Source organism: Oncorhynchus nerka, linkage group LG18 (assembly GCF_034236695.1).
Source record: "Oncorhynchus nerka isolate Pitt River linkage group LG18, Oner_Uvic_2.0, whole genome shotgun sequence".
NCBI classification, from domain to species: Eukaryota; Metazoa; Chordata; class Actinopteri; order Salmoniformes; family Salmonidae; genus Oncorhynchus; species Oncorhynchus nerka.
In genome coordinates, this window is record NC_088413.1 from 59,717,644 (window position 1) to 59,743,533 (window position 25,890).

General features: G+C 45.3%; 1 protein-coding gene across 2 annotated transcripts in view; it reads right to left on the reverse strand.

The window, feature by feature from the left end:
• Positions 1-353: 353 nt before the first annotated feature.
• The window catches only part of LOC115146244 (signal-induced proliferation-associated 1-like protein 1), a 68,670-nt gene continuing 43,133 nt past the window's right edge, over positions 354-25,890 (reverse strand). Inside the window, exons 4-21 of one of the 2 annotated variants that reach the window (XM_029688212.2) lie at positions 25,359-25,547; positions 24,974-25,148; positions 22,552-22,655; positions 22,226-22,383; positions 18,688-19,267; positions 13,837-14,111; positions 13,450-13,704; positions 11,056-11,205; positions 10,629-10,768; positions 10,403-10,479; positions 9,825-10,195; positions 7,231-7,455; positions 6,772-6,928; positions 3,841-4,042; positions 2,373-2,516; positions 2,138-2,246; positions 1,831-1,909; positions 354-1,727 (exon numbers count right to left, since the gene is read on the reverse strand). In XM_029688212.2, the coding sequence (XP_029544072.2) occupies positions 1,584-1,727; positions 1,831-1,909; positions 2,138-2,246; positions 2,373-2,516; positions 3,841-4,042; positions 6,772-6,928; positions 7,231-7,455; positions 9,825-10,195; positions 10,403-10,479; positions 10,629-10,768; positions 11,056-11,205; positions 13,450-13,704; positions 13,837-14,111; positions 18,688-19,267; positions 22,226-22,383; positions 22,552-22,655; positions 24,974-25,148; positions 25,359-25,547 (3,534 nt within the window). In that variant the 3' untranslated portion in view covers positions 354-1,583. Of the gene's footprint in view, positions 1,728-1,830; positions 1,910-2,137; positions 2,247-2,363; positions 2,517-3,840; positions 4,043-6,771; positions 6,929-7,230; positions 7,456-9,824; positions 10,196-10,402; positions 10,480-10,628; positions 10,769-11,055; positions 11,206-13,449; positions 13,705-13,836; positions 14,112-18,687; positions 19,268-22,225; positions 22,384-22,551; positions 22,656-24,973; positions 25,149-25,358; positions 25,548-25,890 lie in introns of both variants that reach the window. The other variant, XM_029688210.2, reaches the window with a different exon arrangement.

A 25,890-nucleotide genomic window follows, 5' to 3' on the forward strand; every position in this document is an offset into this window, starting at 1 on the left:
ACAGATACGCCTCAAAATACCCTCAAATTAAAGGTGACATTCTGTACTGTCACCTCATATGAAACATTAGATCTCAAATCCATATTCTAGAACCAAAAGTTGCTAAAAATTGCTTCATTATGCAAATAAATACGGAGGGGAATGGATGAAATCAATGCACTACTGCCGCTAAAAGCTAACCATGATTATAATCTACTACATCTATAAATAATCTACATGGATTAGTGGAAAATAAGAGGAACCCTGTCCTGTGGCTACATCATACATACCATATCTGCATTTGGGTGTGCAGCCCCACACTATAATGACTGCTGTACAAAGACACAATCACTACAACGACCCCTGAACAAAGATAAAATTGCACAAAATATCTTTAATAGATATAAACATTTTTATACATCACAGCTCAAAGGAAAGATCATCACATGCTGTAAAACATGAATGAAGGTGCAAATTATGATGAGCATCAGAATCCTTTGTTATATACAGGGTGTACAGTGTAAGAACACACGGGAAAGCTTGGAGGTTTAATAGTACAACTGACTGTAGACATGGAGGGTCTACCAAGTCGCACCATTAACAGGTGTCAGGTCTCCCTTCTAAGCAGACCAATGGTCAGGTTGGACTCACTAATAGACTTACAGAGGACTGTAACTGGCATTTCAGGATTTACATAACTTCTTTATATGGCATGGCATACAGTAGCGGACCAGGATCGAGTATAGTACGTATTGCCATGTAATCTGACATGTTATAATCACAAGGTGGCCCTGTGGATCCAAAACCGCAGCCAGGCAAGTCAAGGAACCATACCAATATTCTGGTAGGATATTAAAATAGATCAAGAAGAATTCATATCGTCACTATGAAGTTCATTGAACAGTAACCCTCACCTTCCAGTCGTCCACCCAGAAAGCCCAGTTGTTTTCACACAGAAACCAATAGTACAATCTGGTACTACTGCATCCAGTAAGCCCATTTTACTCTCCTGAAATGAGGTCACTCCATAGAGAGACATGGGGAAGTGGCAAAACGATATCCGTTTTTTTTCAGTGGTAACATTTCTGTTCATATATATTTACAAAATAAATTGTTGAACAGCTGTAGTTGATGATGAATTGTCATCATTCTTCAACACAGTGGATGTGTAATACCGCAACCACTTACTGCTCAGTGAGGTTTTATAGGAGGAGAGAGAGGATGGAGAGGGAGAAAGACTGAGAGATCAACAGCATGCAATCTTTTCTTTAGGATTTGCTGGCACTGTACTGTAGTGTCCCTGCATGTCTGACAGAGATGTATTAACTTCCCTGGGCTATGGTGATCATGACAATAATAAGCTTGGCAGATCAGTTCATGATGGGACCGTTGAAGACCAAAGTGATTCAGTTCATGTTGATCATATAGCATTTAGATCCACTGTGAATCGGTCCATGTCAATAGCAGAATCACAGTTAATGTAGAAGGAATCAAAGACCAACTCCTGTGGTTCTGAGCACCCATCGTGTGAATCAGTTTAAGTTTGAGTGTGTTGTGGTCACGTGTGTTCAGGTGTTCCTCCTGTCTACTGCACATAGACAGAGTCAGTTCATGTCGATGGTGTTGAAGACCCACTCTGTGAACTTCTTGAGCTTGGCCGAGGCGCTGTAGGACTCCTCGTGGAGCCGCTGGTTGTGCTCTCTCAGGCTCTGTATCTGGGCCTGCAGGGACACCTTGGTATCCTTCTCCTGGACACACACATAGGGGGAGTCATCAATAACACAGAGAGGAGAGTACAAGATGGCTAGGCTAAGACTCGGGTGCTAGAGGTCTGGTTGTGTCTTGTCTCACCTTAATAAGGTCATCCTGCAGCAGCTTCACCATTGACTCCAGCTGGCTGACCTTCCCCATCAGACAGGCTGGGCTCTCACTGTGGGAGGCGACACACTGTTCACTACCATATTCTAAACTAAAACAAGACTAGCATGACCTGGGCCAAATTGGCTTAGGCAGAGGAGTTGAATAATAGGCAGAGGAGTTGAATAATTCCTGGCCATGTGACCTAGCTGGGAAAAACTGGGCCCAAGTTGTAGGATAAACTCCTGGCCCTACCTATACCTACAGAATTATCTGGACGTGCATGGTAAATGGGTCTTACCCAGGCGAGGGGTGTCTCTCTGGGGCAGCCTGGGGTTCTGCCTGCTGGGGGCTGGTGTCTGTGACCTCTGGCCTGGAGCTTTCATCATTTACAGATAACAGTCTCTGAACTGCCAGAGAAAAACAGAACAGTTACAGCTTCAGTCACAGCTCATATGGACAACACAAAGCAATGAGACAGAGTGCCACTGCCCTCTGCTGGTAAAGATAATGCATCTCTAGCTTACTTTGCCTACCCTCGAAGGCCTTGGCAGCATCTACCAGGTTGGACCAGTCCAGAGCGCGGTCAGTTCCAGAGTTAGGTAGGGGTATGAGGCCTGGGTCCCCCAGCTGCTGCCTCATGCCCCCCTGGTCCTGGCTGGACAACTCACACAGGTCACCTGAAAGGGGGGAGGAGAGAGGGAGGAGAGACAGCAGATTACAACAAAGCCCCAACTTATCAGAAGCCTTTCCCATCAAATAAAGCACTAAAAAAGATGACCAATTATACCAATTATACTCCGTATACACATAATGGTAAACACACTTAAACCTCTTGGTACTAGGGGGCATATTTTCATTTTTGGAAAAAAAACGTTCCCGTTTTAAACGGGATATTTTGTCAGGAAAATATGCTAGAATATGCATATAATTGACAGCTTTGGATAGAAAACATTGTAACGTTTCCAAAACTGTAAAGATATTGTCTGTGAGTATAACAGAACTGATGTTGCAGGCGAAAGCCTGAGAAAAATCCAATCCGGAAGTGCCCCAGGTTTTGAAAGCGCTGCGTTCCAATGACTCCCTATTCAGCTGTGAATGTACCATCAACGAGCTTACGCTTTCTACGTATTCCCCATGGTGTCTACAGCATTGTGACGTAGTTTTACGCATTTCTGTTGAAGAATAGCCGTAGGCGGCCACATTGCGTAAGTGGTCACATGGTGGCTCCGAGAGAGATTCTCGCGTAAAATACAGAGGTAGCCATTACTCCAATCGGTCCTACCGAAAAACTAATTGTCCCGACGGATATATTATCGAATAGATATTAGAAAAACACCTTGAGGATTGATTATAAACAACGTTTGCCATGTTTCTGTCGATATTATGGAGCTCATTTGGAATATTTTTCGGCGTTGTGGTGATCGCAATTTCCGGGCGATTTCTCAGCCAAACGTGAAGAACAAACGGAGCTATTTTGCCTACAAAAATAATATTTTGGGACAAAATGAACTTTGGCTATCTACCTGGGAGTCTCGTGAGTGAAAACATCCGAAGTTCATCAAAGGTAAACGATTTAATTTGATTGCTTTTCTGATTTCCGTGACAAGGTTGTCTGCTGCTAGCAAGGCATAATGCTATGCTAGGCTATCGATAAACTTACACAAATGCTTGTCTAGCGTTGGCTGTAAAGCATCTTTTGAAAATCTGAGATGACAGGGTGATTAACAAAAGGCTAAGCTGTGTCTCAATATATTTATTTTGAGATTTTCATGAATAGGAATATTTTCTAGGGATATTTATGTCCGTTGCGTTATGCTAATTATTGTCAGGCGATGATTACGCTCCCGCATGCGGGTTTGGGAATATCAAGAGGAGTTATGGCATTAATCTGATAACACTTCTAAGATAAACCCTGCTCCCCTGGTTTGAGATAGAACTCAATTGGAATGAAATGGCATTCCCTTTACTCAAGGATAATTTGCAGGATAATCTGAGGCTCACCCAGAGACTTATGTGAGGGTTGTCGGGGTGGCACGTGGCGGGCGGTGGGCGAGCGTGGCACGGTGGAGCAGTTGAAGAGCAGCTCGTTGGGCGTCTCTCTGTGCCCACTGTGCGAGGGCTCCCGCTGGCCACTGTAGATGCTCTCATCTGACAGGGTCCTCTGCAGGGAGCGCCGGCTGGGTGGGGGGACAGGGAATGAGGGCTGGAGAGAGTGAGGGGGAGAGAGAGGAGCACTGTGAGGCTGCTGATTGACCTATACACTCAGACTTTAGCATGTTGCACAGTTTACGTGGCAAAGCAGGGGAGGGAGTTTGGATTCATCAAGCAAATACTCACATCAACTACTCTGGAATACATTTTTTATATACAGTACCAGTCAAACGTTTGGACACACCTACTAATTCAAGGGTTTTTATTTATTTGTATTATTTTCTACGTTGTAGAATATTAGTGAAGCCATCAAAACTATGAAACAACACATATGGAATCATGTAGTAACCAAAAAAGTGTGAAAACAAATCAAAATATATTTTATATTTGAGATACTTCAAAGTAGCCACCCTTTGCTCACTATTGACATTCTCTCAACCAGCTTCAATAGGTAGTCACTTCAATTGCATTTCAATTAACAAGTATGCCTTGTTAAAAGTTAGTTTGTGGATTTTCTTTCCTTCTTAATGGGGGGGTGTACAGAAGAAAAAGACCAAGTCCATATTATGGCAAGAACAGCTCAAATAAGCAAAAAGAAACAAGAATCATTCATTACTTTAAGACATGAAGGTCAGTCAATTCGGAAAATGTCAAGAACTTCGACATTTTCTTCAAGTGCAGTCTCAAAAACCATCAAGCGCTATGATGAAACTGGCTCTTACAAAAATATAAATATATTTTATATTTGAGATTCTTTAAAGTAGCCACCTTTTGCTTTGATGCTAACTTTCCACACTCTAGGCATTCTCTCAACCAGCTTCACCTGGAATGCTTTTCCAACAGTCTTGAAGGAGTTCCCGCATATGCTGAGCACTTGTTGGCTGCTTTTCCTTCACTCTGCAGTCCAACTCATCCCAAACCATCTCAATTGGGTTGAGGTTGGGTGATTGTGGAGGCTAGGTAATTTGATATAGCACTCCATCACTCTTCTTCTTGGTCAAATAGCCCTTTCACAGCCTGGAGGTGTGTTGGGTCATTGTCCTGTTGAAAAACAAATGATAGTCCTTTCTTCAAGTGCAGTCTCAAAAACCATCAAGCGCTATGATGAAACTGGCTCAAAAGTATTTAGTCAGCCACCAATTGTGCAAGTTCTCCCACTTAATGAGAGAGGCCTGTAATTTTCATCATAGGTACACTTCAACTATGACAGACAAAATGAGAAGGAAAAAAATCCAGAAAATCACATAGGATTTTTTATGAATTTATTTGCAAATGATGGTGACCGCCACAGGAAAGGAAGACCCAGAGATACCTCTGCTGCAGAGGATAAGTTCATTAGAGTTACCAGCCTCAGAAATTGCAGCCCAAATAAATGCTTCACAGAGTTCAAATAACAGACACATCTCAACATCAACTGTTCAGAGGAGACTGTGTGAATCAAGCCTTCATGGTCGAATTGCTGAAAATAATTAGAGATTTTGGGATCCAACCGCCGTGCCTTTGTGAGACGCAGAGTAGGTGAACGAATGATCTCCACATGTGTAGTTCCCAACGTGAAGCATGTAGGAGGTGTGATGGTATCGGGGTGCTTTGCTGGTGATATTGTCAGTAATTTATTTAGAATTCAAGGCAAACTTAACCAGCATGGCTAACACAGCATTCTGCAGCGATATGCCATCCCGTCTGGTTTGCACTTAGTAGGACTATCATTTGTTTTTCAACAGGACAATGACCCAACACACCTCCAGGCTGTGAAAGGGCTATTTGACCAAGAAGAAGAGTGATGGAGTGCTATATCAAATTACCTAGCCTCCACAATCACCCAACCTCAACCCAATTGAGATGGTTTGGGATGAGTTGGACTGCAGAGTGAAGGAAAAGCAGCCAACAAGTGCTCAGCATATGCGGGAACTCCTTCAAGACTGTTGGAAAAGCATTCCAGGTGAAGCTGGTTGAGAGAATGCCTAGAGTGTGGAAAGTTAGCATCAAAGCAAAAGGTGGCTACTTTAAAGAATCTCAAATATAAAATATATTTATATTTTTGTAAGAGCCAGTTTCATCATAGCGCTTGATGGTTTTTGAGACTGCACTTGAAGAAAATGTCGAAGTTCTTGACATTTTCCGAATTGACTGACCTTCATGTCTTAAAGTAATGAATGATTCTTGTTTCTTTTTGCTTATTTGAGCTGTTCTTGCCATAATATGGACTTGGTCTTTTTCTTCTGTATACCCCCCCCCCTCCGCATTAAGAAGGAAAGAAAATCCACAAATTAACTTTTAACAAGGCATACTTGTTAATTGAAATGCAATTGAAGTGACTACCTATTGAAGCTGGTTGAGAGAATGTCAATAGTGAGCAAAGCTGTCATCAAGGCAAAGGGTGGCTACTTTGAAGTATCTCAAATATAAAATATATTTTACACCGTGCTTTTACACCTGCATTGCTTGCTGTTTGGGGTTTTAGGCTGGGTTTCTGTACAGCACTTTGAGATATTAGCTGATGTACGAAGGGCTATATAAATACATTTGATTTGATTTGATTGTGATTTGTTTTCACACTTTTTTGGTTACTACATGATTCCATATGTGTTCTTTCATACTTTTGATGTCTTCACTATTATTCTACAATGTAGAAAATAGTAAAAATAAAGAAAAACCCATGAATGAATAGGTGTGTCCAAACTTTTGACTGGTACTGTATATTTCAAATGTGATTCCTCATCAATGTAACAATAACGTCCATAGTAAAATGGATGATGGTGACAAAGCGTTGCCAGCTACCTTTTGATCGTGGGAGGAGGGCGGGGGGCTGTCCAGGGTGATGAGTTTCTTCAGTTCTTCCTGCAGGTTGGACTTGTTGACCCGCTGGGGTGATTGGGCCCTGAGTTGGGCCCGGAGCTGAGGGTTGCCACCCAGCAACCCATCACTCTGGTGACGTCTGAGGAAGACGGAGAGTGAAGACCAGCAGTGTTATGTTGCAGTTCTCAGTTGAACCACAGGGTGGGAGTGTTGCACTTGTTTATAAACAAACGTGAGCCATGACTGAGGTGGGAAATGCATCTCCTCTCAGTTGACTCAGATCTTAAGCCTCCATAACATCAACAATCGAGGACAGTAGGATTTGTTTGGAAGGGGAAAGAACATTCTTTCACAACAAGTCTCACAGTGTAATGGTCTCATTGACCTATCAATAAACACACGTATGTTCAACATTCCTTCTCTATTTCCCCCCATGCTTACTTGCGTATGTTGCCAAAATCCACAGAGTTGATGGTGCCTCCAGGCTTCCTCCAGCCGATAAGGAACTTGGAGGTGGCTCCCTGGCGGGGGTAGAAGCTCTTGGGGCCTCCAGGGGAAAGGGAAGTGTGGGAGGTAGGGGAGGTGGTCAGGGCTGACTCCTCCTGGGAGGAGCTGGGGCTGCAGCCTGGACCCATGGGACTGCCTGAGTGGCCCGAACTCAGAGTACTGGGAGGAAAAACAAACGACTAGTATTGGTATATTTATAAACTGGGTGGTAAATACCACTGGGTGGTAAATGCTGATTGGCTGAAAGCCGTGGTATATGAGACCATATAGCACGGGTATGACAAAACATGTATTTTTACTGTTCTAATTATGTTTGTAACCAGTTTATAATAGCAATAAGGCACCTCAGGGGTTTGTGGTATATGGCCAATACACCATGGCTATGGGCTGTATCCAGGCACTCCGTGTTGCGTCATGCATAAGAACAGTCCTTAGCCGTGGTATATTGGCTATACACTCACCCTCTGCCTTATTGCTTGATTAAACACTACCGTTCAAAAGTTTGGGGTCACTTTGAAAGAAAAGCATTTTTTTTGTCAGCTTCATTAAATAGTACCCGCAAAACACCAGTCTCAAAGTCAACAGTGAAGAGGCGACTCCGGTAGCTGGCCTTCTAGGCATAGTTCCTCTGTCCAGTGTCTGTGTTCTTTTGCCCATCTTAATCTTTTATTTTTATTGGCCAGTCTGAGATATGGCTTTTTCTTTGTAACTCTGCCTCGAAGGTCAGCATCCAGGAGTAGCCTCTTCACTATTGACGTTGAGACTGGAGTTTTGTGGGTACTATTTCATGAAGCTGCTAGTTGAGGACTTATGAGGCGTCTGTTTCTCAAACTAGACTCTAATGTACTTGTCCTCTTGCTCAGTTGTGCACTGGGGCCTCCCACTCCTCCTTCTATTCTGGTTAATGCCAGTTTGTGCTGTTCTGTGAAGGGAGTAGTACACAGCGTTGTATGAGATCTTCAGTTTCTTGGCAATTTCTTACAAGGAATAGCCTTCATTTCTCAGAACAAGAATAGACTGACGAGTTTCAGAAGAAAGTGCTTTGTTTCTGGCCATTTTGAGCATGTAATCAAACCCACAAATGCTGATGCTCCAGATACTCAACTAGTCTAAAGAAGGCCAGTTTTATTGCTTATTTAATTAGCACAACAGCTTTCAGCTGTGCTAACATAATTGCAAAAGGGTTTTCTAATGATCATTTAGCCTTTTAAAATTATAAACTTGGATTAGCTAACACAACATGCCATTGGAACACAGGAGTGATGGTTGCTAATAATGGGCCTCTGTACGCCTATGTAGATATTCCATTTAAAAAATCTGCCGTTTCCAGCTACAATAGTCATTTACAACATTAACAATGCCTACACTGTATTTCTGATCAATGTGATGTTATTTTAACGGACAAATTTCTAAGTGACCCCAAACTTTTGAACGGTGGTGTATATACATTTCTGTAATGTGCACTCATCTATGAACACATTTCTGTAATGTGCACTCATCTATGAACACATTTCTGTAATGTGCACTCATCTATGAACACATTTCTGTAATGTGCACTCATCTATGAACACATTTCTATAATGTGCACTCATCTATGAACACATTTCTATAATGTGCACTCATCTATGAACACATTTCTGTAATGTGCACTCATCTATGAACACATTTCTGTAATGTGCACTCATCTATGAACACATTTCTGTAATGTGCACTCATCTATGAACACATTTCTGTAATGTGCACTCATCTATGAACACATTTCTGTAATGTGCACTCATCTATGAACACATTTCTGTAATGTGCACTCATCTATGAACACATTTCTGTAATGTGCACTCATCTATGAACACATTTCTATAATGTGCACTCATCTATGAACACATTTCTGTAATGTGCACTCATCTATGAATACATTTCTGTAAAAGTTTCAAAACTATTTCAAAAACACCTGGTACTTTTCCCCACACACTACATTTCTGACACCACATCTGAAATGAGAGAAATGAATAGGTCACAGTGTCCTTGGACTTCTTCTACTTTAACATTTCAAACAATATTTCTCCCCAGTTTGTCTTGAAAGCGAGCGTCTCCCACCTCAGACATGCTGTGTGTACATTAAAACAAAGTCACTAGTCTGGTGGTGCTGGAGTTATTTCAGGGCCACAGAGGAGAGGCTGAGGAGAGGAGGAAAGTCTCTGTTCGCTCAAAGGAACAGTGGTTTGGAGTGTTAACAGTGTTGAGCTCTCACATTCAGCATTCCTCAGTGTTTCAAGTGCTCTCTTTCTCTCTGTGAGAAACACAGCACACACACACACACACACACACACAGCAGATTGCAGCTTGCTACCTCTCTCACCGCAAAGTGCAAGGCTTGGGAGTTTTCCATCTGGGACAATAGGGGATATATATGGACTACAATGCATCACTGTCTGCTTAATGAAACATTGATACGTGAGAGGAAATATTGGCTGCATAAAGAGCTGACTGTAATAGAACTCTAGTGTAGCACAACACAGGGAGGCACACACCTGGAATGGGAAGCAGCATCACTGAGGGTGTAGGAGCCACTGTCTGGGGCTGAGGGGAACACAGGGGGGCTCTGGGCGGGGTCCTCGCCGCTCCCTGGGGGGGCGGGTGAGTCTGGGGCTGAAGGAGAGGTCTCTGGGGCCCGCCGCTCTTTGGCCCTGGAGCCCCCGGACCCTGAGGCCCCGTAAGAGGTAGCGTCGATGCCGCTGTCTGTGGACTCCCGCTGCAGGTAGCCGTTGAGCTCTGAGTCAGGCCGCACCCCCGTCCTGCTGGAGCCAATCTCATACCACTTCTCATCACTGTGGGCGGAGCTGGAGGCGTTACTGGACAGTGTGTTACTGCCTGATTGGCTGGAGGAATAGGAAGTTTCCACCTGTAGAGATAGGGACCATAAAGTCACTTCCTGGTTGTTTGACCACAGTAAATAAAGACGACTACTTTGGCATAGACAACAATACATTGCCAAGCTAGCTATATTCCTATGTCTATCTGCCAGAGCTCAAGGTCCTGTAAGTCCACTACAGCCTCTTCACTAAACCTTAAAATACATATTTGGTCATATTTGTGCCTGCTGCCTGACCTTGATGTTAATGTTGGGGGACAGGTGCCCACCCTGCTCCTGGAAACGAGGTACTGCAGCCTTGGAGACAGCTAGGTCTGGGAGGGACAGGAGCAAACAGAGGAATGAGACAACCAGATAACAAAATTAGTAACATAGAGAGGTGGTCCTATCTCTGACTGTCACCCTCTGCATCACCCAAAACACCAGACAGGACATGGGCATTTTCTAAAGCATGTCCTCATACCTGTTGTGGCTCTATCGGCTCCCCTGTTGGCCCCCTCCCCCTCTCGGGGCCATCCGTGAGCAGGCTTAGCCCCGTTAGACCCTTCTCCAACTCCCTGACGCTCAGCAGACACAGGGGAGTGGCGGTTATTGTTGTTAAACCTGGGAAAGAGATGGAAGAAGAGGGCATCATGTCTAGCTGCATCATTTACTGAAGAAGAGTAGTTTATCATATCAGTTAGTACAACGTATCATTATATTTCAGTCATTTCCTTTCTGTTGTTGGATAAACTCCCAAAGAAGTAATTAAAGTAAATACAGACTACATCTGGAAATAAAGCAATTAAAGCGAAACCCTGCAGCGAATTTGGGTCTGTGTATGATCGGGGTATGGTCTGAATGTGGCCGTAGCTTGGCCCAGGTTTGTTGCGGCCTGAGTGTTCTCTCACCCGCCTGGCATGGACTTCTGTCTCCAGTGGTTGGAGCCTGCACTCCCGGTGTCTGTGTAGGAGAGACTGGTGGGGGAGTTGCGGGTGTGTGGAGAGCGGCCCATTACGATTGAACAGGCCAGGGCATAGTTATCATTCCCTGGGGAATACCTGAGAGAGGGATACATACCAACATACATAGGGAGTTATCATTTAGGTGATTTCAATATGTTGAATGACAGAAAGAAAGGCTCCACCACTACTGATGAGCGATTAACCAAAATGTCTGTTTATTTTCTGTTTTTAAATAACTCATTGACCGAAGTCGGTTCCATTATTTGAATTGCATTTTGTTTTTGTAGTTTGTTAGTGCACTCAACGCGCTGTTTGTGCCATTTCTCGAGAGAGATTTCTCTCTAAGACATGTTGTCCAACTCATCATAGTTAAAGGAAAACATTTGTTTTGGTATTTGTTTCATTAGTCCATTGTTGATATAGTCCCAAAATGTTTTGCATGTGAGCAATCATACCGGATATATTTCTGTATTTTCTGGTATGATTGCTGACATGCACAACATGTTGGGACTATATCAACAATGGACGAATGAAACAAATACCAAAAGATAGTTTTTGGGTGGAACTTTCCTTTAAGCTCAGAAAACGTGGTAATGAACTACAATGACTAGAATCCATCCATCTACAGCTGCCTGTTTTCATTGGTTCTTGCCGTGCAAGCCTGTGGGTCCGGCAGACAGACAGACAGACAGACAGACAGACAGACAGACAGACAGACAGGCACTAAGAAGAAGAGCAATAGAGACAGGAGCGGGATAGAGAGCGGTTGTTAGCTACACTATATACAAAAGTATATGGACACCCCTTCAAATTTGTGAATTCGGCCATTTCAGCAACACCCATTGCTGACAGGTGTATTAAATCGAGCACACAGCCATGCAATCTCCATAGCAAAACATTGGCAGCAGAATGGCCCGTACTGAAAATCTCAGTGACTTTCAATGTGGCACCGTCATAGAATGCCACCTTTCAAACAAGTCAGTCAAATGTATGCCCTGCTAGAGATGCCCCGGTCGACTGTAAATGCTGTCAGCGGGAGTAGTGTAAAGCTCGCCGCCATTGGACATGGGAGTTATGAATCACGCATCACCATCTGGCAGTCTGACGGATGAAACTCGGTTTGGCGGATGCCAGAACGCTACCTACCCCAATGCATAGTGCCAACTGTACATTTTGGTGGAGGAGGAAAAATGGTCTGGGGCTGTTTTTCATGGTTCGGTTTAGGCCCCTTAGTTTCAGTGAAGGGAAAACTTAACGCTACAGCATTCAATGACATTCTAGATGATTCTGTACTTCCAACTTTGTGGCAACAGTCTCAGCATCCTGTCTCAGCATGACAATGCCCCATGCACAAAGCGAGGTCCATACAGAAATGGTTTGTCGAGATTGGGGTGGAAGAACTTGACTGGCCTGCACAGAGCCCTGACCTCAACCCCATCTAACACCGTTGGGATGAATTGGAACGTTGACTGCGAGCCAGGCCTAACCGCCCAACATCAGTGCCCGACCTCACTAATGCTCCTGTAACTGAATGGAAGCAAGTCCCCGCAGCAATGTTCCAACATCTAGAGGAAAGCCTTCCCAGAAGTGTGGAGGCTGTTATAGCAGCAAAGGTGGGACCAACCCCATATTAATTACCATGATTTTGGAATTACATGTTAGACAAGCAGGTGTCCACATACTTTTGGTAATGTAGTGTAGTTGTTATTTAGCAGCCTTAAAAGTATGCCTTGTCTAGTTTGAAGAACTACTGAAATAGTGATGTTGTCAGACAACAGGCAGCTGGCCAGCTAGACTAGCCTACTAGCCTGAAGGATGACTCTTTGGGGAGCACAGAGATAGATGGCTGGCTGGCTGCTACTGTCTGAGCAGAGATAAGAAGATGACTTGGAATTAAATAGTAAGTCATCAAATAAAAAAAGGGTAATATACACAACTTAAATATTTTATTAAAGTAATGTGAATAAAGGATGGTTTATTAAAAAGTGATATGTAGTAATGGGCAGTCACTACCTTCATTGGGGTTTTATTAATTTAATAATAATGACATCGTTATACTAAAACAAATATGTAGTATAAACAACCAAAATATATTATTTAAGTAAAGTAATGTGAATAAATGATGGTTAGAGCCTAATAAGTGATAGAAATGGGCAGTCACTGCTATCAACTGTTTTATTCTGTGTTGTTACAGTATCGAACTCACATAATGCATTTATTAAAAACCAAACTGAAACCGTGCCAACCTCAAAAATCACAAATCGCTCAGCACTATCCACCACTAGGCTTGAACACCTTCCCTCCTATATATCATATCAATAACTGGGGTGACTATCTTGCCTTTTGGGGTTGAGAGGGCGCCCATCGCTGGACACACTGCGGGGGATGACTCCGGCCCGGTCCTGATAGTCTGAAGCCGGGGCCTTGATGAGCGTCCCCCCCAGCGCCGCTGTGGTGTGGCTCTGGGGGCTGGAGGAGGTGCGGGGCCACTTGTTGTTGTTGTTGCTGCGGAAGGGGAATTTAAACTCATAGGGCATCCCCTCCTTGTGGTTCTTATAGTCCACCAGGGGCATGTGGTACAGCTCTGAACAGCCTCTGTGAGAGGAAACAGAAATATACACTAAAAACACCGCAATGCTGCACCAGTACCCAAATGCATGCTACTGATATGACTGATGGAGGGTATATCTGTTGATGGATAGATGATTGGCTGTCTATAAGCTGTACCTGCGAGGGGTGGAGTCCTCGTGCGGGGGGATGATGACCACCTTGACAGTGACGGAGGTCCTCAGCAGGTCGATCATCTGCTCGTGGGACAGCGATGCCACGGCCACCTTACAGATCTCTACCAGCCTGCTGCCCTGGCGCAGCCCCGCCTGCCAGGCGTACCCGTAGGATTCGACCTCCGCTACGATGCCCTCAAAGTTCACATGGAAGCCCAGCTGGCCCAGACCGTTCCTCCTCAGGATCATCTCTGTGGTCTGGCTGCCCTTTGTCAGAAGCTATGGACAGACAGGAGAGGAGGAGAAGCACAAGAAATAGGAGGAGGAGGAGGAGGAGGAAGAAAAGGAGGGGTAGGAGGAAGAGGTGGATAAGTGAGGAAAGAGTTTTTACTACAAAACATCAGAATCCTGCAGGGAAACTTAAATCAGTTTACCTAATTTCTATCAGCATGTTAGATGTGCAACCAAAAGGAGAAAAAAACTCTAGACCATCTTTACTCCAGACAGAGATGCGTACAAAGCTCTCCCTCGCCCTCCTTTTGGCAAATCCTACCATAATTCTATCCTCCTTATTCCTGCTTACAAGCAAAAATGAAAGCAGGAAGCACAAGTGACTCGGTCTATAAAAAAGTGGTCAGATGAAGAAAATTCTAAACTACAGGACTGTTTTTCTAGCAGAGACTGGAATATATTCTGGGATTCTTCCAATAGCATTGAGGAGTACACCACATCAGTCACTGGCTTCATCAATAAGTGTATCAATGACGTCGTCCCCACAGTGACTGTACATACCCCAACCAGAAAGCCATGGATTACAGGCAACATTCGCACTGAGCTAAAGGGTAGAGCGGCCACATTCAAGGTGTGGGACTCTAACCCGGAAGCTTTGAAATCCCGCTATGCCCTCCGATGAACCATCAAACAGGCAAAGCGTCAATATAGGACTAAGATCAAATCGTACTACACCGTCTCTGACGCTCGTCGGATGTGGCAGGGCTTGCAAACCATTACAGACTACAAAGGGAAGCACAGCCGAGAGCTGCCCAGTGACACGAGCCTACCAGACAAGCTAAATAACCTCTATGCTCGTCTCGAGGCAAGTAACACTGAAACATGCATGAGAGCATCAGCTGTTCCGGATGACTGTGTGATCACGCTCTCTGCAGCCAATGTGAGTAAGACCTTTAAACAGGTCAACATTCAAGGCCACAAGGCCAGACAGATTACCAGGACGTGGTCTCCGAGTATGCGCAGACGAAATGGCAAATGTCTTCACTGACATGTTCAACAGGGACAGGGACATGCTCTCCCTGTCTGAGGCTGTAATACCAACATGTTTCAAGGTGACCACCATAGTCCCTGTGCCCAAGAACATTAAGGTAACCTGCCTAAATGACTATCGACCCGTAGCACTCACGTCTGTAGCCATGAAATGCTTTGAAAGGCTGGTCATAGTCCACATCAACACCATTATCCCAGAAACCCTAGACCCACTCCAGTTTGCATACCACCCCAACAGATCCACAGATGATGCAACCTCTATCACACTCCACACTGCCCTTTCACACTTGGACAAAATTAACACCTATGTGAGAATGCTATTCATTGACTACAGCTCAGCGTTCAACACCATACTGCCGTCAAAGCTCATCACTAAGCTAAGGACCCTGGGACTAAACAGCTCCCTCTGCAACTGGATCCTGGACTTCCTGACGGGCCGCCCCCAGGTGGTAAGGGTAGGTAACAACCCATCAGCCATGCTGATCCTCAACACAGGGGCCCCTCAGGGGTGCGTGCTCAGTCCCCTCCTGTACTCCCTGTTCACTCATGACTGCACGGCCAGGCACGACTCCAACACCATCATTAAGTTTGCCGATGACACAACAGTGGTAGGCCTGATCACCGACAACGATGAGTCAGCCTATAGGGAGGAGGTCAGAGACCTGACCATGTGGTGCAAGGACAACAACCTCTCCCTCAATGTGATCAAGACAAAGGAGATGATTGTGGACTACAGGAAAAGGAGGACTGAGCACGCCCCCATTCTCATCGACGGGGCTGTAGTGGAGAAAATGTGGCTTTATTTATCATGGGTCCTCAGATCCTCAAAAGGTTTTACAGCTGCACCATCGAGACCATTCTGACGGGTTGCATCACTGCCTGGTATGGCAATTGCTCGGGCTCCGACCCCAAGGCACTAAGGAGGGTAGTGCGTACGGCCCAGTACATCACAGGTGCCAAGCTTCCTGCCATCCAGCACCTCTATACCAGCCGGTGTCAGAGGAAGGCCCTAAAAATTGTCAAAGACTCCAGCCATCCTAGTCATAGACTGTTCTCTCTAATAACGCACGACAAGTGGTACCGGAGCGGCTTCTAAACAGCTTCTACCCCCAGCCATAAGACTCCTGAACATCTAATCAAATGGCTACCCAGACTATTTGCACCCCCCCCCCCCTAGCCCCACTATTGTTATTTTACTGCTTCTCTTTAATTATTTGTTATCTTTATCCCTTACTATGTTTAGGTATTTTCTTAAAACTGCATTGTTGGTTAAGAGCTTGTAAGTAAGCATTTCACTGTCAGGTTTACACCTCACACTTTTATTTGAAATCAACAGACAGACAACGTTGGCTGAAGTCTGAATCGTTTAATCTGAACTATTCTGTTGGCTGCTACTGTAAAGCACACCATAAAACCCCAAATGTGCCCCATGGCAAAGATCTGATACACATGCCAGCACAGACACACGCCAGCACAGATTCAATCTATCACCAGCGGATGCAGCACCCTTCAATTAAAGTGTTTGTGTAGAGGGGCATGTTTGAAGGAGACACGGGTAGTAACCCTGCCTGGCCTTCTGAACCAGCGTCAGGATGGAAAGAGGTTGTAACAAAGTACTTAATATACAGTACCAGTCAAAAGTTTGGACACACCTACTCATTCAAGGGTTTTTCTTTATTTGTACTATTTTCTACATTGTAGATTTCTACATTGTAGATGAAGACATCAAAACTATGGAATAACACATATGGAATCTTGTAGGAACCAAAAAGGTGTAAAATCTCAAATATATTTTATATTTGAGATTCTTCAAGGTAGCCACCCTTTGCCTTGATGACAGCTTTGCTCACTCTTGGCATTCTCTCAACCAGCTTCATGAGGAATGCTTTTCCAACCGTCTTGAAGGAGTTCCCGCATATGCTAAGCACTTGTTGGCTGCTTTTCCTTCACTCTACAGTACAACTCATCCCAAACCATCTCAATTGGGTTGAGGTCGGGTGATTGTGCAGCACTCCATCACTCTTCTTTGTCAAATAGCCCTTACGCAGCCTGGAGGTGTGTTTTGGGTCATTGTCCTGTTGGCGTATTGCTGCAGAATGCTGTTGTAGCCATGCAGGTTAAGTATACCTTGAATTCTAAATAAATCACCAACAGTTTCACCAGCAATGCACCCCCACACCATCACACCTCCTCCTCCATGCATCACGGTGGAAACCACACATCCGTTCACCTTCTCTACGTCTCACAAAGACACGGCGGTTGGAATCAAAAATATCATATTTGGACTCATCAGACCAAATGACAGATTACCACCGGTCTAATGTCCATTGATCGTTATTACCACCGGTCTAATGTCCATTGATCGTGTTTCTTGGCCCAAGCAAGTCTCTTCTTCTTATTGGCGTCCTTCTGTAGTGGTTTCTTTGCAGCAATTCGGCCATGAAGGCATGATTCGCGCAGTCTCTGAACAGTTGCTGTTGAGATGTGTCTGTTACTTGAACTCTGTGAAGCATTTATTTGGGCTGCAATTTCTGAGGCTGGTAACTCTAATAAACGTATCCCCTGCAGCAGAGGTAACTATGGGTCTTCCTTTCCGGTGGCGGTCCTCATGCGAGTCAGTTTCATCATAGCGCTTGATGGTTTTTGCGACTGCACTTTGAAAGTTCTTGAAATTTTCTGCATTGACTGACCTTCATGTCTTAAAGTAATGATGGACTGTCGTTTGTCTTTGCTTATTTGAGCTGTTCATAGCCGTAATATGGACTTGGTCTTTTACCAAATAGGGCTCTTCTGTATACCACCCCTACCTTGTCACAACACAACTGATTGGCTCAAACGCAAGAAGGAAAGAAATTCCACAAATTCACTTTTAACAAGGCACACCTGTTAATTGAAATGCATTCCAGGTGACTACCTCATGAAGCTGGTTGAGAGAATGCCAAGAGTGTGCAAAACTGTCATCAAGGCAACGGGTGGCTATTTTGAAGAATCTCAAATCCTAAAATATATTTAGATTTGTTTAACACTTTTTTTGGTTACTGCATGATTCCATATGTGTTATTTCATAGTTTTGATGTCTTCACTCTTATTCTACAATGTAAAATAGTAAAAAAATAAAGACAAACTGGAATGAGTAGGTGTGTCTAATCTTTTAACTGGTACTGTAGAGCTCCAGGCAACCACAACAGAGCCAGAGCAGGATATTATGCTACAACACTGACACACTAACTAAACACAAACATTAAATAAGCCTTAGCAAACAGCGTTAATCTTTCATTGAAGACAACTGGCTTTGCCTAATCTCATGTGAATGATTAAACTACCTCCCCAAATAAGGTCACACTGGCTATTTCACCACAATGCTGAGAGCTATACGGTATCTCCTTTGAACAGAATGGATAGTCAGAGGTGGAGATTAGAGATGTATTCATTATAACACATTTGTTAGTGAGGAAAATATCTTATATGGCTTGAAGCTTGGAAGACCTGTAATTGTCACAACAGATGGTGTATGAAATATTATTTTAGGCCATCAGCCAGTAATAATACACAGACTAACTGTGCTGCTACTGACCTCCAGGCGTTTGACCACCTCTCCAAAGTCCTCTGTGTTGTTGTTGATGGAGCGCAGCGACACACTCTCTCCACGCTCATAATAGATCTTCATGGAGGCGGGGCTGCCCGAGGACCAGCCAATGACGTCGCGCGTGGCGCAGTTGAAGACCACGGCTTTGGCCTCCTGGTCCAATAGGATGAGGAAGTCATTGGAGATGGCCAGTAGACACTCCCTCTCCGCCCCGGCTACCTGGTCCTCTACATGCACCGGCCATGTCACCGCCCCCAGGCTCCGTAGCTCTGCCCCACTGTATGGCCGAACCCTCTCTCTCCGCTTGTGAGCCAATGAGATGAAAGGGAATTTCCCTGTGGGCTCAACCGGCGTGCCGGTCACGTGACGTTCTGCCAGGTCCCGCAGGTACTCCTGTCGCGTGCGTGTCGCCATGGCTCCGAACTTCTCAGACTTGTGGGCGGCGTTCTCAGCGTTGATGACCTTGGCCAGCAGGAAGTCCCTGAAGACACTGGACTTGGGGAAGGTCACACCCTTGGGGATAGGGGGGCCAAAGGAGGGCACATCCCTGGAACGAGTCACAGCCACTCTGGGGAGAGGAGAGAGAGAGAAAGAGAGAGAGAGAGAGAGAAAGAGAGAGAGAGAGAGGGAGAGGTCACTAATTAGTAAGCACACTGAAAGAAGGAGTCCTGCACTCAATCTCAATGGATCCCCAGGGCACTAGATCTGAGAGAATTGAATAGGAGGAAGCAAGATGGCAATATGTAGCTTTTACTATATTTCTTATACCTATCCTCTCAGGGAGAACTTACACACATTGCACATGACAGAAATGAATTTGGTTTGGTGACAATGGGCCTAGAGTGCAGAAAACAGTAGAATAGGCTGGGAAATAAGAGGAGTAACATCCTTATAGAGTTTTCCCTTGGCTATTGTTCAATTTCACGTGAGTCTTCCTAAAGGAGGGTGTGAGTCTTCCTAAAGGAGGGTGTGAGTCTTCCTAAAGGAGGGTGTGAGTCTTCCTAAAGGAGGGAGTGAGTCTTCCTAAAGGAGGGTGTGAGTCTTCCTAAAGGAGGGTGTGAGTCTTCCTAAAGGAGGGTGTGAGTCTTCCTAAAGGAGGGCGTGAGTCTTCCTAAAGGAGGGCGTGAGTCTTCCTAAAGGAGGGTGTGAGTCTTCCTAAAGGAGGGAGTGAGTCTTCCTAAAGGAGGGCGTGAGTCTTCCTAAAGGAGGGAGTGAGTCTTCCTAAAGGAGGGTGTGAGTCTTCCTAAAGGAGGGCGTGAGTCTTCCTAAAGGAGGGTGTGAGTCTTCCTAAAGGAGGGAGTGAGTCTTCCTAAAGGAGGGCGTGAGTCTTCCTAAAGGAGGGTGTGAGTCATCCTAAAGGAGGGTGTGAGTCTTCCTATAGGCAAGGCTCTCCTTAGATCACCTACTATTCTTCCCAGTCAACTACCATTGTTGCTCCACAATAGGCCTCCTAGAGTTGAATTACTATTCATGAAGTAGACCTGGAAATGAAACACTGTCTCATATCCATTGGTAACCACCTGATTTCCCATACACACACTGACAATACATCCGTCTTTGGCAGGCTACATGGCAGGTTTCTTTTCTACTCACATGAAAGCTAACCTAGTTCTGATTCAGATAATTGACAATGATTGGCTTCCAAATCAATATACAACCCAACAATGGTGAGGTAAGGCTGAACAGCAGCACTATAGAAACCCACTGCAGGCCAGGCTCGGGTAGGCTGATGTCAGAGTCATGACAAGCCTCAGTCCATTAAACAGACAACATAACGATCGCATGTGACATTACAGCCCAAGCCTCGCTAAACCAGGCCGGCGTATATAAATATAGATTCAGCACATCTGACAAGCCAGCTACCACTGAGACGGCCACTCTCAGTCAGCCCCAGATTACAGGGAAGAGGAGTGGAGTGGAGAAGGCTACTCCCTATTTTTCGAAACAAAGCTCTGATCGTTATGCAATACGGCTGAGTTAATCTATCTGTGTTTGGACAGCAGTTGATAGCACAAGATTATCACTAGGCTGTATCGCTAGGCTGTACCACTATCAATATTTAAAGCTACTATATAGTCTGATCAATCAAAATGCAACGGTAACTTAAGACAAAATAGATGATCCAATAAAAAAAGTAGATGTATATTGAACTATGAGATAAATTACAGTAGGGCAGGTGTGTGTGTGTGTGTGTGTGTATGCGTTTGTGAACAAAAACCTCTGTCCACTGACCCCTCTTTTTCACACAGGTCATCGGCATCACACCTCAGATCCCCCCCACACACACACACACACACCCCAGACCCACCTTTGTCTTCCGTAGTGCCTCCTGACTTGGCTAGGCATTACAATAAGAAGTATCCATGAAGTGAATCCTCTCCTGTCTGTTTGGTCTGATCACAATACTGCAGGTACACACATATTTCTCCAACTAATTATAGCTGCTCATGCTGCCGTCCAACCGTTGTTCTGTTGCTAGATCTTGTGCGTTTCTTACTCCTCTTTGAAATGGCATCTCAGGCTTCAAACCAATCAGGCTCCTAGCGAATCAGCTCTCTGGAGGAGGCAGAACAGAACAGAGAGGGTTTGGAACTTGTAGTATGTTCATTAGATTCACGGGATTGAGCCAGAGGCTGGAAGCTGAGAGCTGCTCTGGGTGGAGTGGAGTCTCCACTGCTTCAGGGTCCTGCTCTCCATTTCATCCAAGAGGAAAACCAGGCAAACCAGCATTTCTCCCAATCAGCCTCTTCTCTTCGACGACACTTGTTGGCTTCCCTTTAAAAAAGAATAACTTCAGCTGAGGAGGGTATCCAATCTTTAGCAGGCAGCGCTGGGGGGTTGGAGAGGGGAGAGTTCAGAATAAATTAGCCCAACTTTGATGAGATTTAAGCTCAGACCCAGAGCCAGTACAAGTGTTCCCGTGGAGGGTCTGTGAGCACTGAGGGACAGAGCACTGCTCGGCTGCTCAAGAATCCTCTGATTCGCTCGTCCAGCAAGGGAAACCTTGATGTGCATGCCGATAACTCCTTCAGATCGCTCCGACTCCAGTGCTCCAAGGCAGTGTGGCAGGCAGGAGGGTTGAGTGAGTGCGTGAGTGAGTGAGTGTGTGTGCGTGTGTGTGTGGTAGGGGGGGGGTGAGTGCTTGAGTGAGAATGCCACAGAGCTCTGTGATCACAGGGGGTAAGGAGAACAGTAGAGTAGGGGCCCATCCTATCAGCTAGTCAGCTGCAGGGGTGATCTCTCCTAGTCAACCATAATCAAACAAATGTATGCACTGCCTACAGTACCCTGGCTACAGAGAGAGAGCGGAGAGGAGAGTAAGGGCTAATGGTTACACAATACATTTGATCTGGGTTTGTGAGCATGCCTCCCAGTGGTTCTCTTCCTCTTTATGTTATCTACCTGCATGAGTTGTTCAGAACAACCACTGTTGTAGCACCAGGGGCTTTCCAGGTTGTTTGTGACTGCCAGGTCCTCCAGTGGTCGCTAGTGGTCTGACCACGCTTTCACCGTGGTCTACGCTCACCTGTAGCAGGTGTTGTCGGAGCAGGGGCTGTGTACGCGGACGATGATGAACACGTGTTGGAAGTGGGAGAAGATGGTCTTGGGGGTGAAGGGGAGGGCTCCCGGCTCCTGGAACACGATGGTGACGATGTCGTTCCCAATGTGTCTCTTCCTCAGCAACTACAACACAGAATGAAGGAATCTCAATGACAAAATCTCAATGAATATCCTATTCTTCTTGAATTAAACTTGATTAATAATTGAATCCATCTATGACATAACATGTTATCCAAATGCATGTCATTTGATTGTCATTTCCTTATGTGATATCATAGAGCCCTTCCGTACCTGTTGTTTGTTGTTGGGTGTGTAGGGCAGCATTGTAGACACGTGGAACATGATCTCATAGTCCCTGTAGGCCGTGTAAAGGGAGTGGGTTCCAGTAGAATCAGCTGGAGGAAGAGATAGGATCACCACAATGTAAGGTCCCATTGTACTGCTACTGCAACCCAACTCTGTCCTCCAGCAGCAACCTATCTGCTCAGTGCTTTAGGCCTGCGTGCCGAATTTGTCCCACGGGTGATAATATTTGGCCTCCAAACTTTTCCAAGAAAAAAAAGATTATTTATTTTATTTTATTGGGAGATAAAAGACTAAAAACACCAGCAAATCAGCTCCAAGTTATTTGAAATTTGGAAATCTGTTCCAAAGTATTCCCACACATAATAGAGAGATATGTGTGATTATATACAAATGTAAGCAAGGTTTGAAATGATTATGTTTTTGTGAAATATTGTATCTGTTTGGGCTTCTTGTGGTCAATTTGCAGTCTACAAATGATTTGGAATTATGTTCCGGCCCCCTGACCATCCGCTCGAGAACAAATTGGCCCGCGGCTGAAATGAGTTGATGATCCTGGTACTAGACTGTCTCCTGTTACATAGCACAAAAAACAAGCCATGATAGCGTAGACTGATCCATGTCTGCCCGGATAGTGTGACAGGAAAACAAAAACAAATAATGGTAGTCATACAGATTGAGCCCTCTCTGTACTATTGTTGGTTAAACAAAACGCCTTTCACATGTAACTATATTAAATATATAGCACAGCCTCTTGTGCATTACTGCAGGCATTGGAGTGGACAATTATACCATAACCCTATCAGTCTACCATAACCCTATCAGTCTACCATAACCCTATCAGTCTACCATAACCCTATCAGTCTACCATAACCCTATCAGTCTACCATAACCCTATTAGTCTACCATAACCCTATCAGTCTACCATAACCCTATCAGTCTACCATAACCCTAGGAGAAAAGTTTCTGGGTACCCAGATTACCCAGGCAGCCACCACAATCAAAATGTATGGACAAAATAGGAATGTTCATATTCATTGAGTTTATGGATAGAGGAAGTGACAAAAATAGCCAAATGTAATTAAGTGCATGATTGGGACGAGCTGCCATTTCCTGCTCTGCTCTCATGAGGAATATAAAAGATGTAGTGTAGTTTGTGGGCCAGCCATAGCAGACCTGATTTAATCCTCAATACACCAGACACAAAAGGAGGGAGGGAGGGAGAAAGAGAGAGCTAGGGGTATGAGGAAGGGTTGGAGAGAGAGCTAGGGGTATGAGGAAGGGTTGGAGAGAGAGCTAGGGGTATGAGGAAGGGTTGGTCAGAGAGCTAGGGGTATGAGGAAGGTTTGGAGAGAGAGCTAGGGGTATGAGGAAGGGTTGGAGAGAGAGCTAGGGGTATGAGGAAGGGTTGGAGAGAGAGCTAGGGGTATGAGGAAGGGTTGGAGAGAGAGCTAGGGGTATGAGGAAGGGTTGGAGAGAGAGCTAGGGGTATGAGGAAGGGTTGGTCAGAGAGCTAGGGGTATGAGGAAGGGTTGGAGAGAGAGCTAGGGGTATGAGGAAGGGTTGGAGAGAGAGCTAGGGGTATGAGGAAGGGTTGGAGAGAGAGCTAGGGGTATGAGGAAGGGTTGGAGAGAGAGCTAGGGGTATGAGGAAGGGTTGGTCAGAGAGCTAGGGGTATGAGGAAGGGTTGGAGAGAGAGCTAGGGGTATGAGGACGGGTTGGTCAGAGAGCTAGGGGTATGAGGAAGGGTTGGAGAGAGAGCCAGGGGTATGAGGAAGGGTTGGAGAGAGAGCTAGGGGTATGAGGAAGGGTTGGAGAGAGAGCTAGGGGTATGAGGAAGGGTTGGAGAGAGAGCCAGGGGTATGAGGAAGGGTTGGAGAGAGAGCTAGGGGTATGAGGAAGGGTTGGAGAGAGAGCTAGGGGTATGAGGAAGGGTTGGAGAGAGAGCTAGGGGTATGAGGAAGGGTTGGAGAGAGAGCTAGGGGTATGAGAAAGGGTTGGTCAAAGGAACAGGTATAGTGGAGTGATAAGACAAGCAAGGGGAAATGAGGGGTTTACAAGACAGGCTACATGAAGTAAACGGGATTGCACATAAAACATGTGAGAGACAGGACAGGAAAGGCTCTCTAGATTACAGAGATTACCCCCAAACCTGTAGCTGCTAACATGCAAGGCAGAGCAGAGCAGAGCACCACCTACAGCAGATAGTAAGCAGATCCTACAGAAGGACTCATAATTCATGCTGTGAGACCTGGGGTGGAGGTCAGAGAGAGGCTCAGAGAGGTTCCCACACAGGAGCCTGTCACGTTGCATCCTTGGTCAAATAAAAAATACCAATGACTCTTTTAGACACACGCTGCGTGCGTGCGTGCGTGCGTGCGTGCGTGCGTGTGTGTGTGTGAGAGCGTACTCTTGATGTCAAGCTGGGCGCGGTACTTGGTAAAGCCTTTGAGGCGGACTCTCTCCCCTAGCAGCTGTAGGAACTCTTCCAGGGCAGGGCCCGCCATTTCATTGTTGTACATCTCCTCCTCACTGCTCTGCCCCGCCCTGCAGTACATCACCCCCACCTTCACCTGGAAACTCAACTAGAGAGGAGGATGGGGGGGAGTTATAATGTTAAGACATTTTTGCAGTGCAAAACTACAGAAAATATGTTATAGTGCCAATAGTAGAGACAACTAAAGGTCTGCCATCTCTGAAAAATGACAACTGCCCCATTAACATCATACAGCTGTGGCATGACTCAGGGCTATTCAGCGAGTCTTTTTATGTCATGTGAGTGTGTATCCTCCTACCCCCTGTTCGTCCAGTTTCATCAGCTGTTCTGTGACCTTGGGCGTGTTGAGGGCCAGGCGGAGGCAGGGCACGTCCAGCTCTGGTAGCAGGTGCTCCAACACCTCCTTCAGGGGCAGCCCGCGGGTAGTGCCATGCTTAGAGGACGAGGGGACAACGTCCTCCAGAATAGACCCCCGGAGTGTGGTCAACTAGATGGAGGGATAAAAGGAGGAGAGGAAGAGAGAGAAGTGGAAGTGGAGGAATGTGCCTCAGGAATCACCAGTTCATGGAATTTTATTTTCAAGATGGAGCAAACTGTTTAAGATGGAACAAAATGAACATGTCAGTTCTGCTTCCCAAACACCATAACATCTCCTGAGTAAGTTTATAACTTACTGTTAAGTTTATAACTATTTAGCTAAAAGAATCGGACATTAAGCAACAGAAAAGAACAAAGCTCAGTTATGAATCAAAGTTTTGGCCTGGGGGAAGTAGGAAGAGGAGGGTGGAGTGGGGGTTGTTCAGCGAAGCATAATGTTTACACAGAGTGTG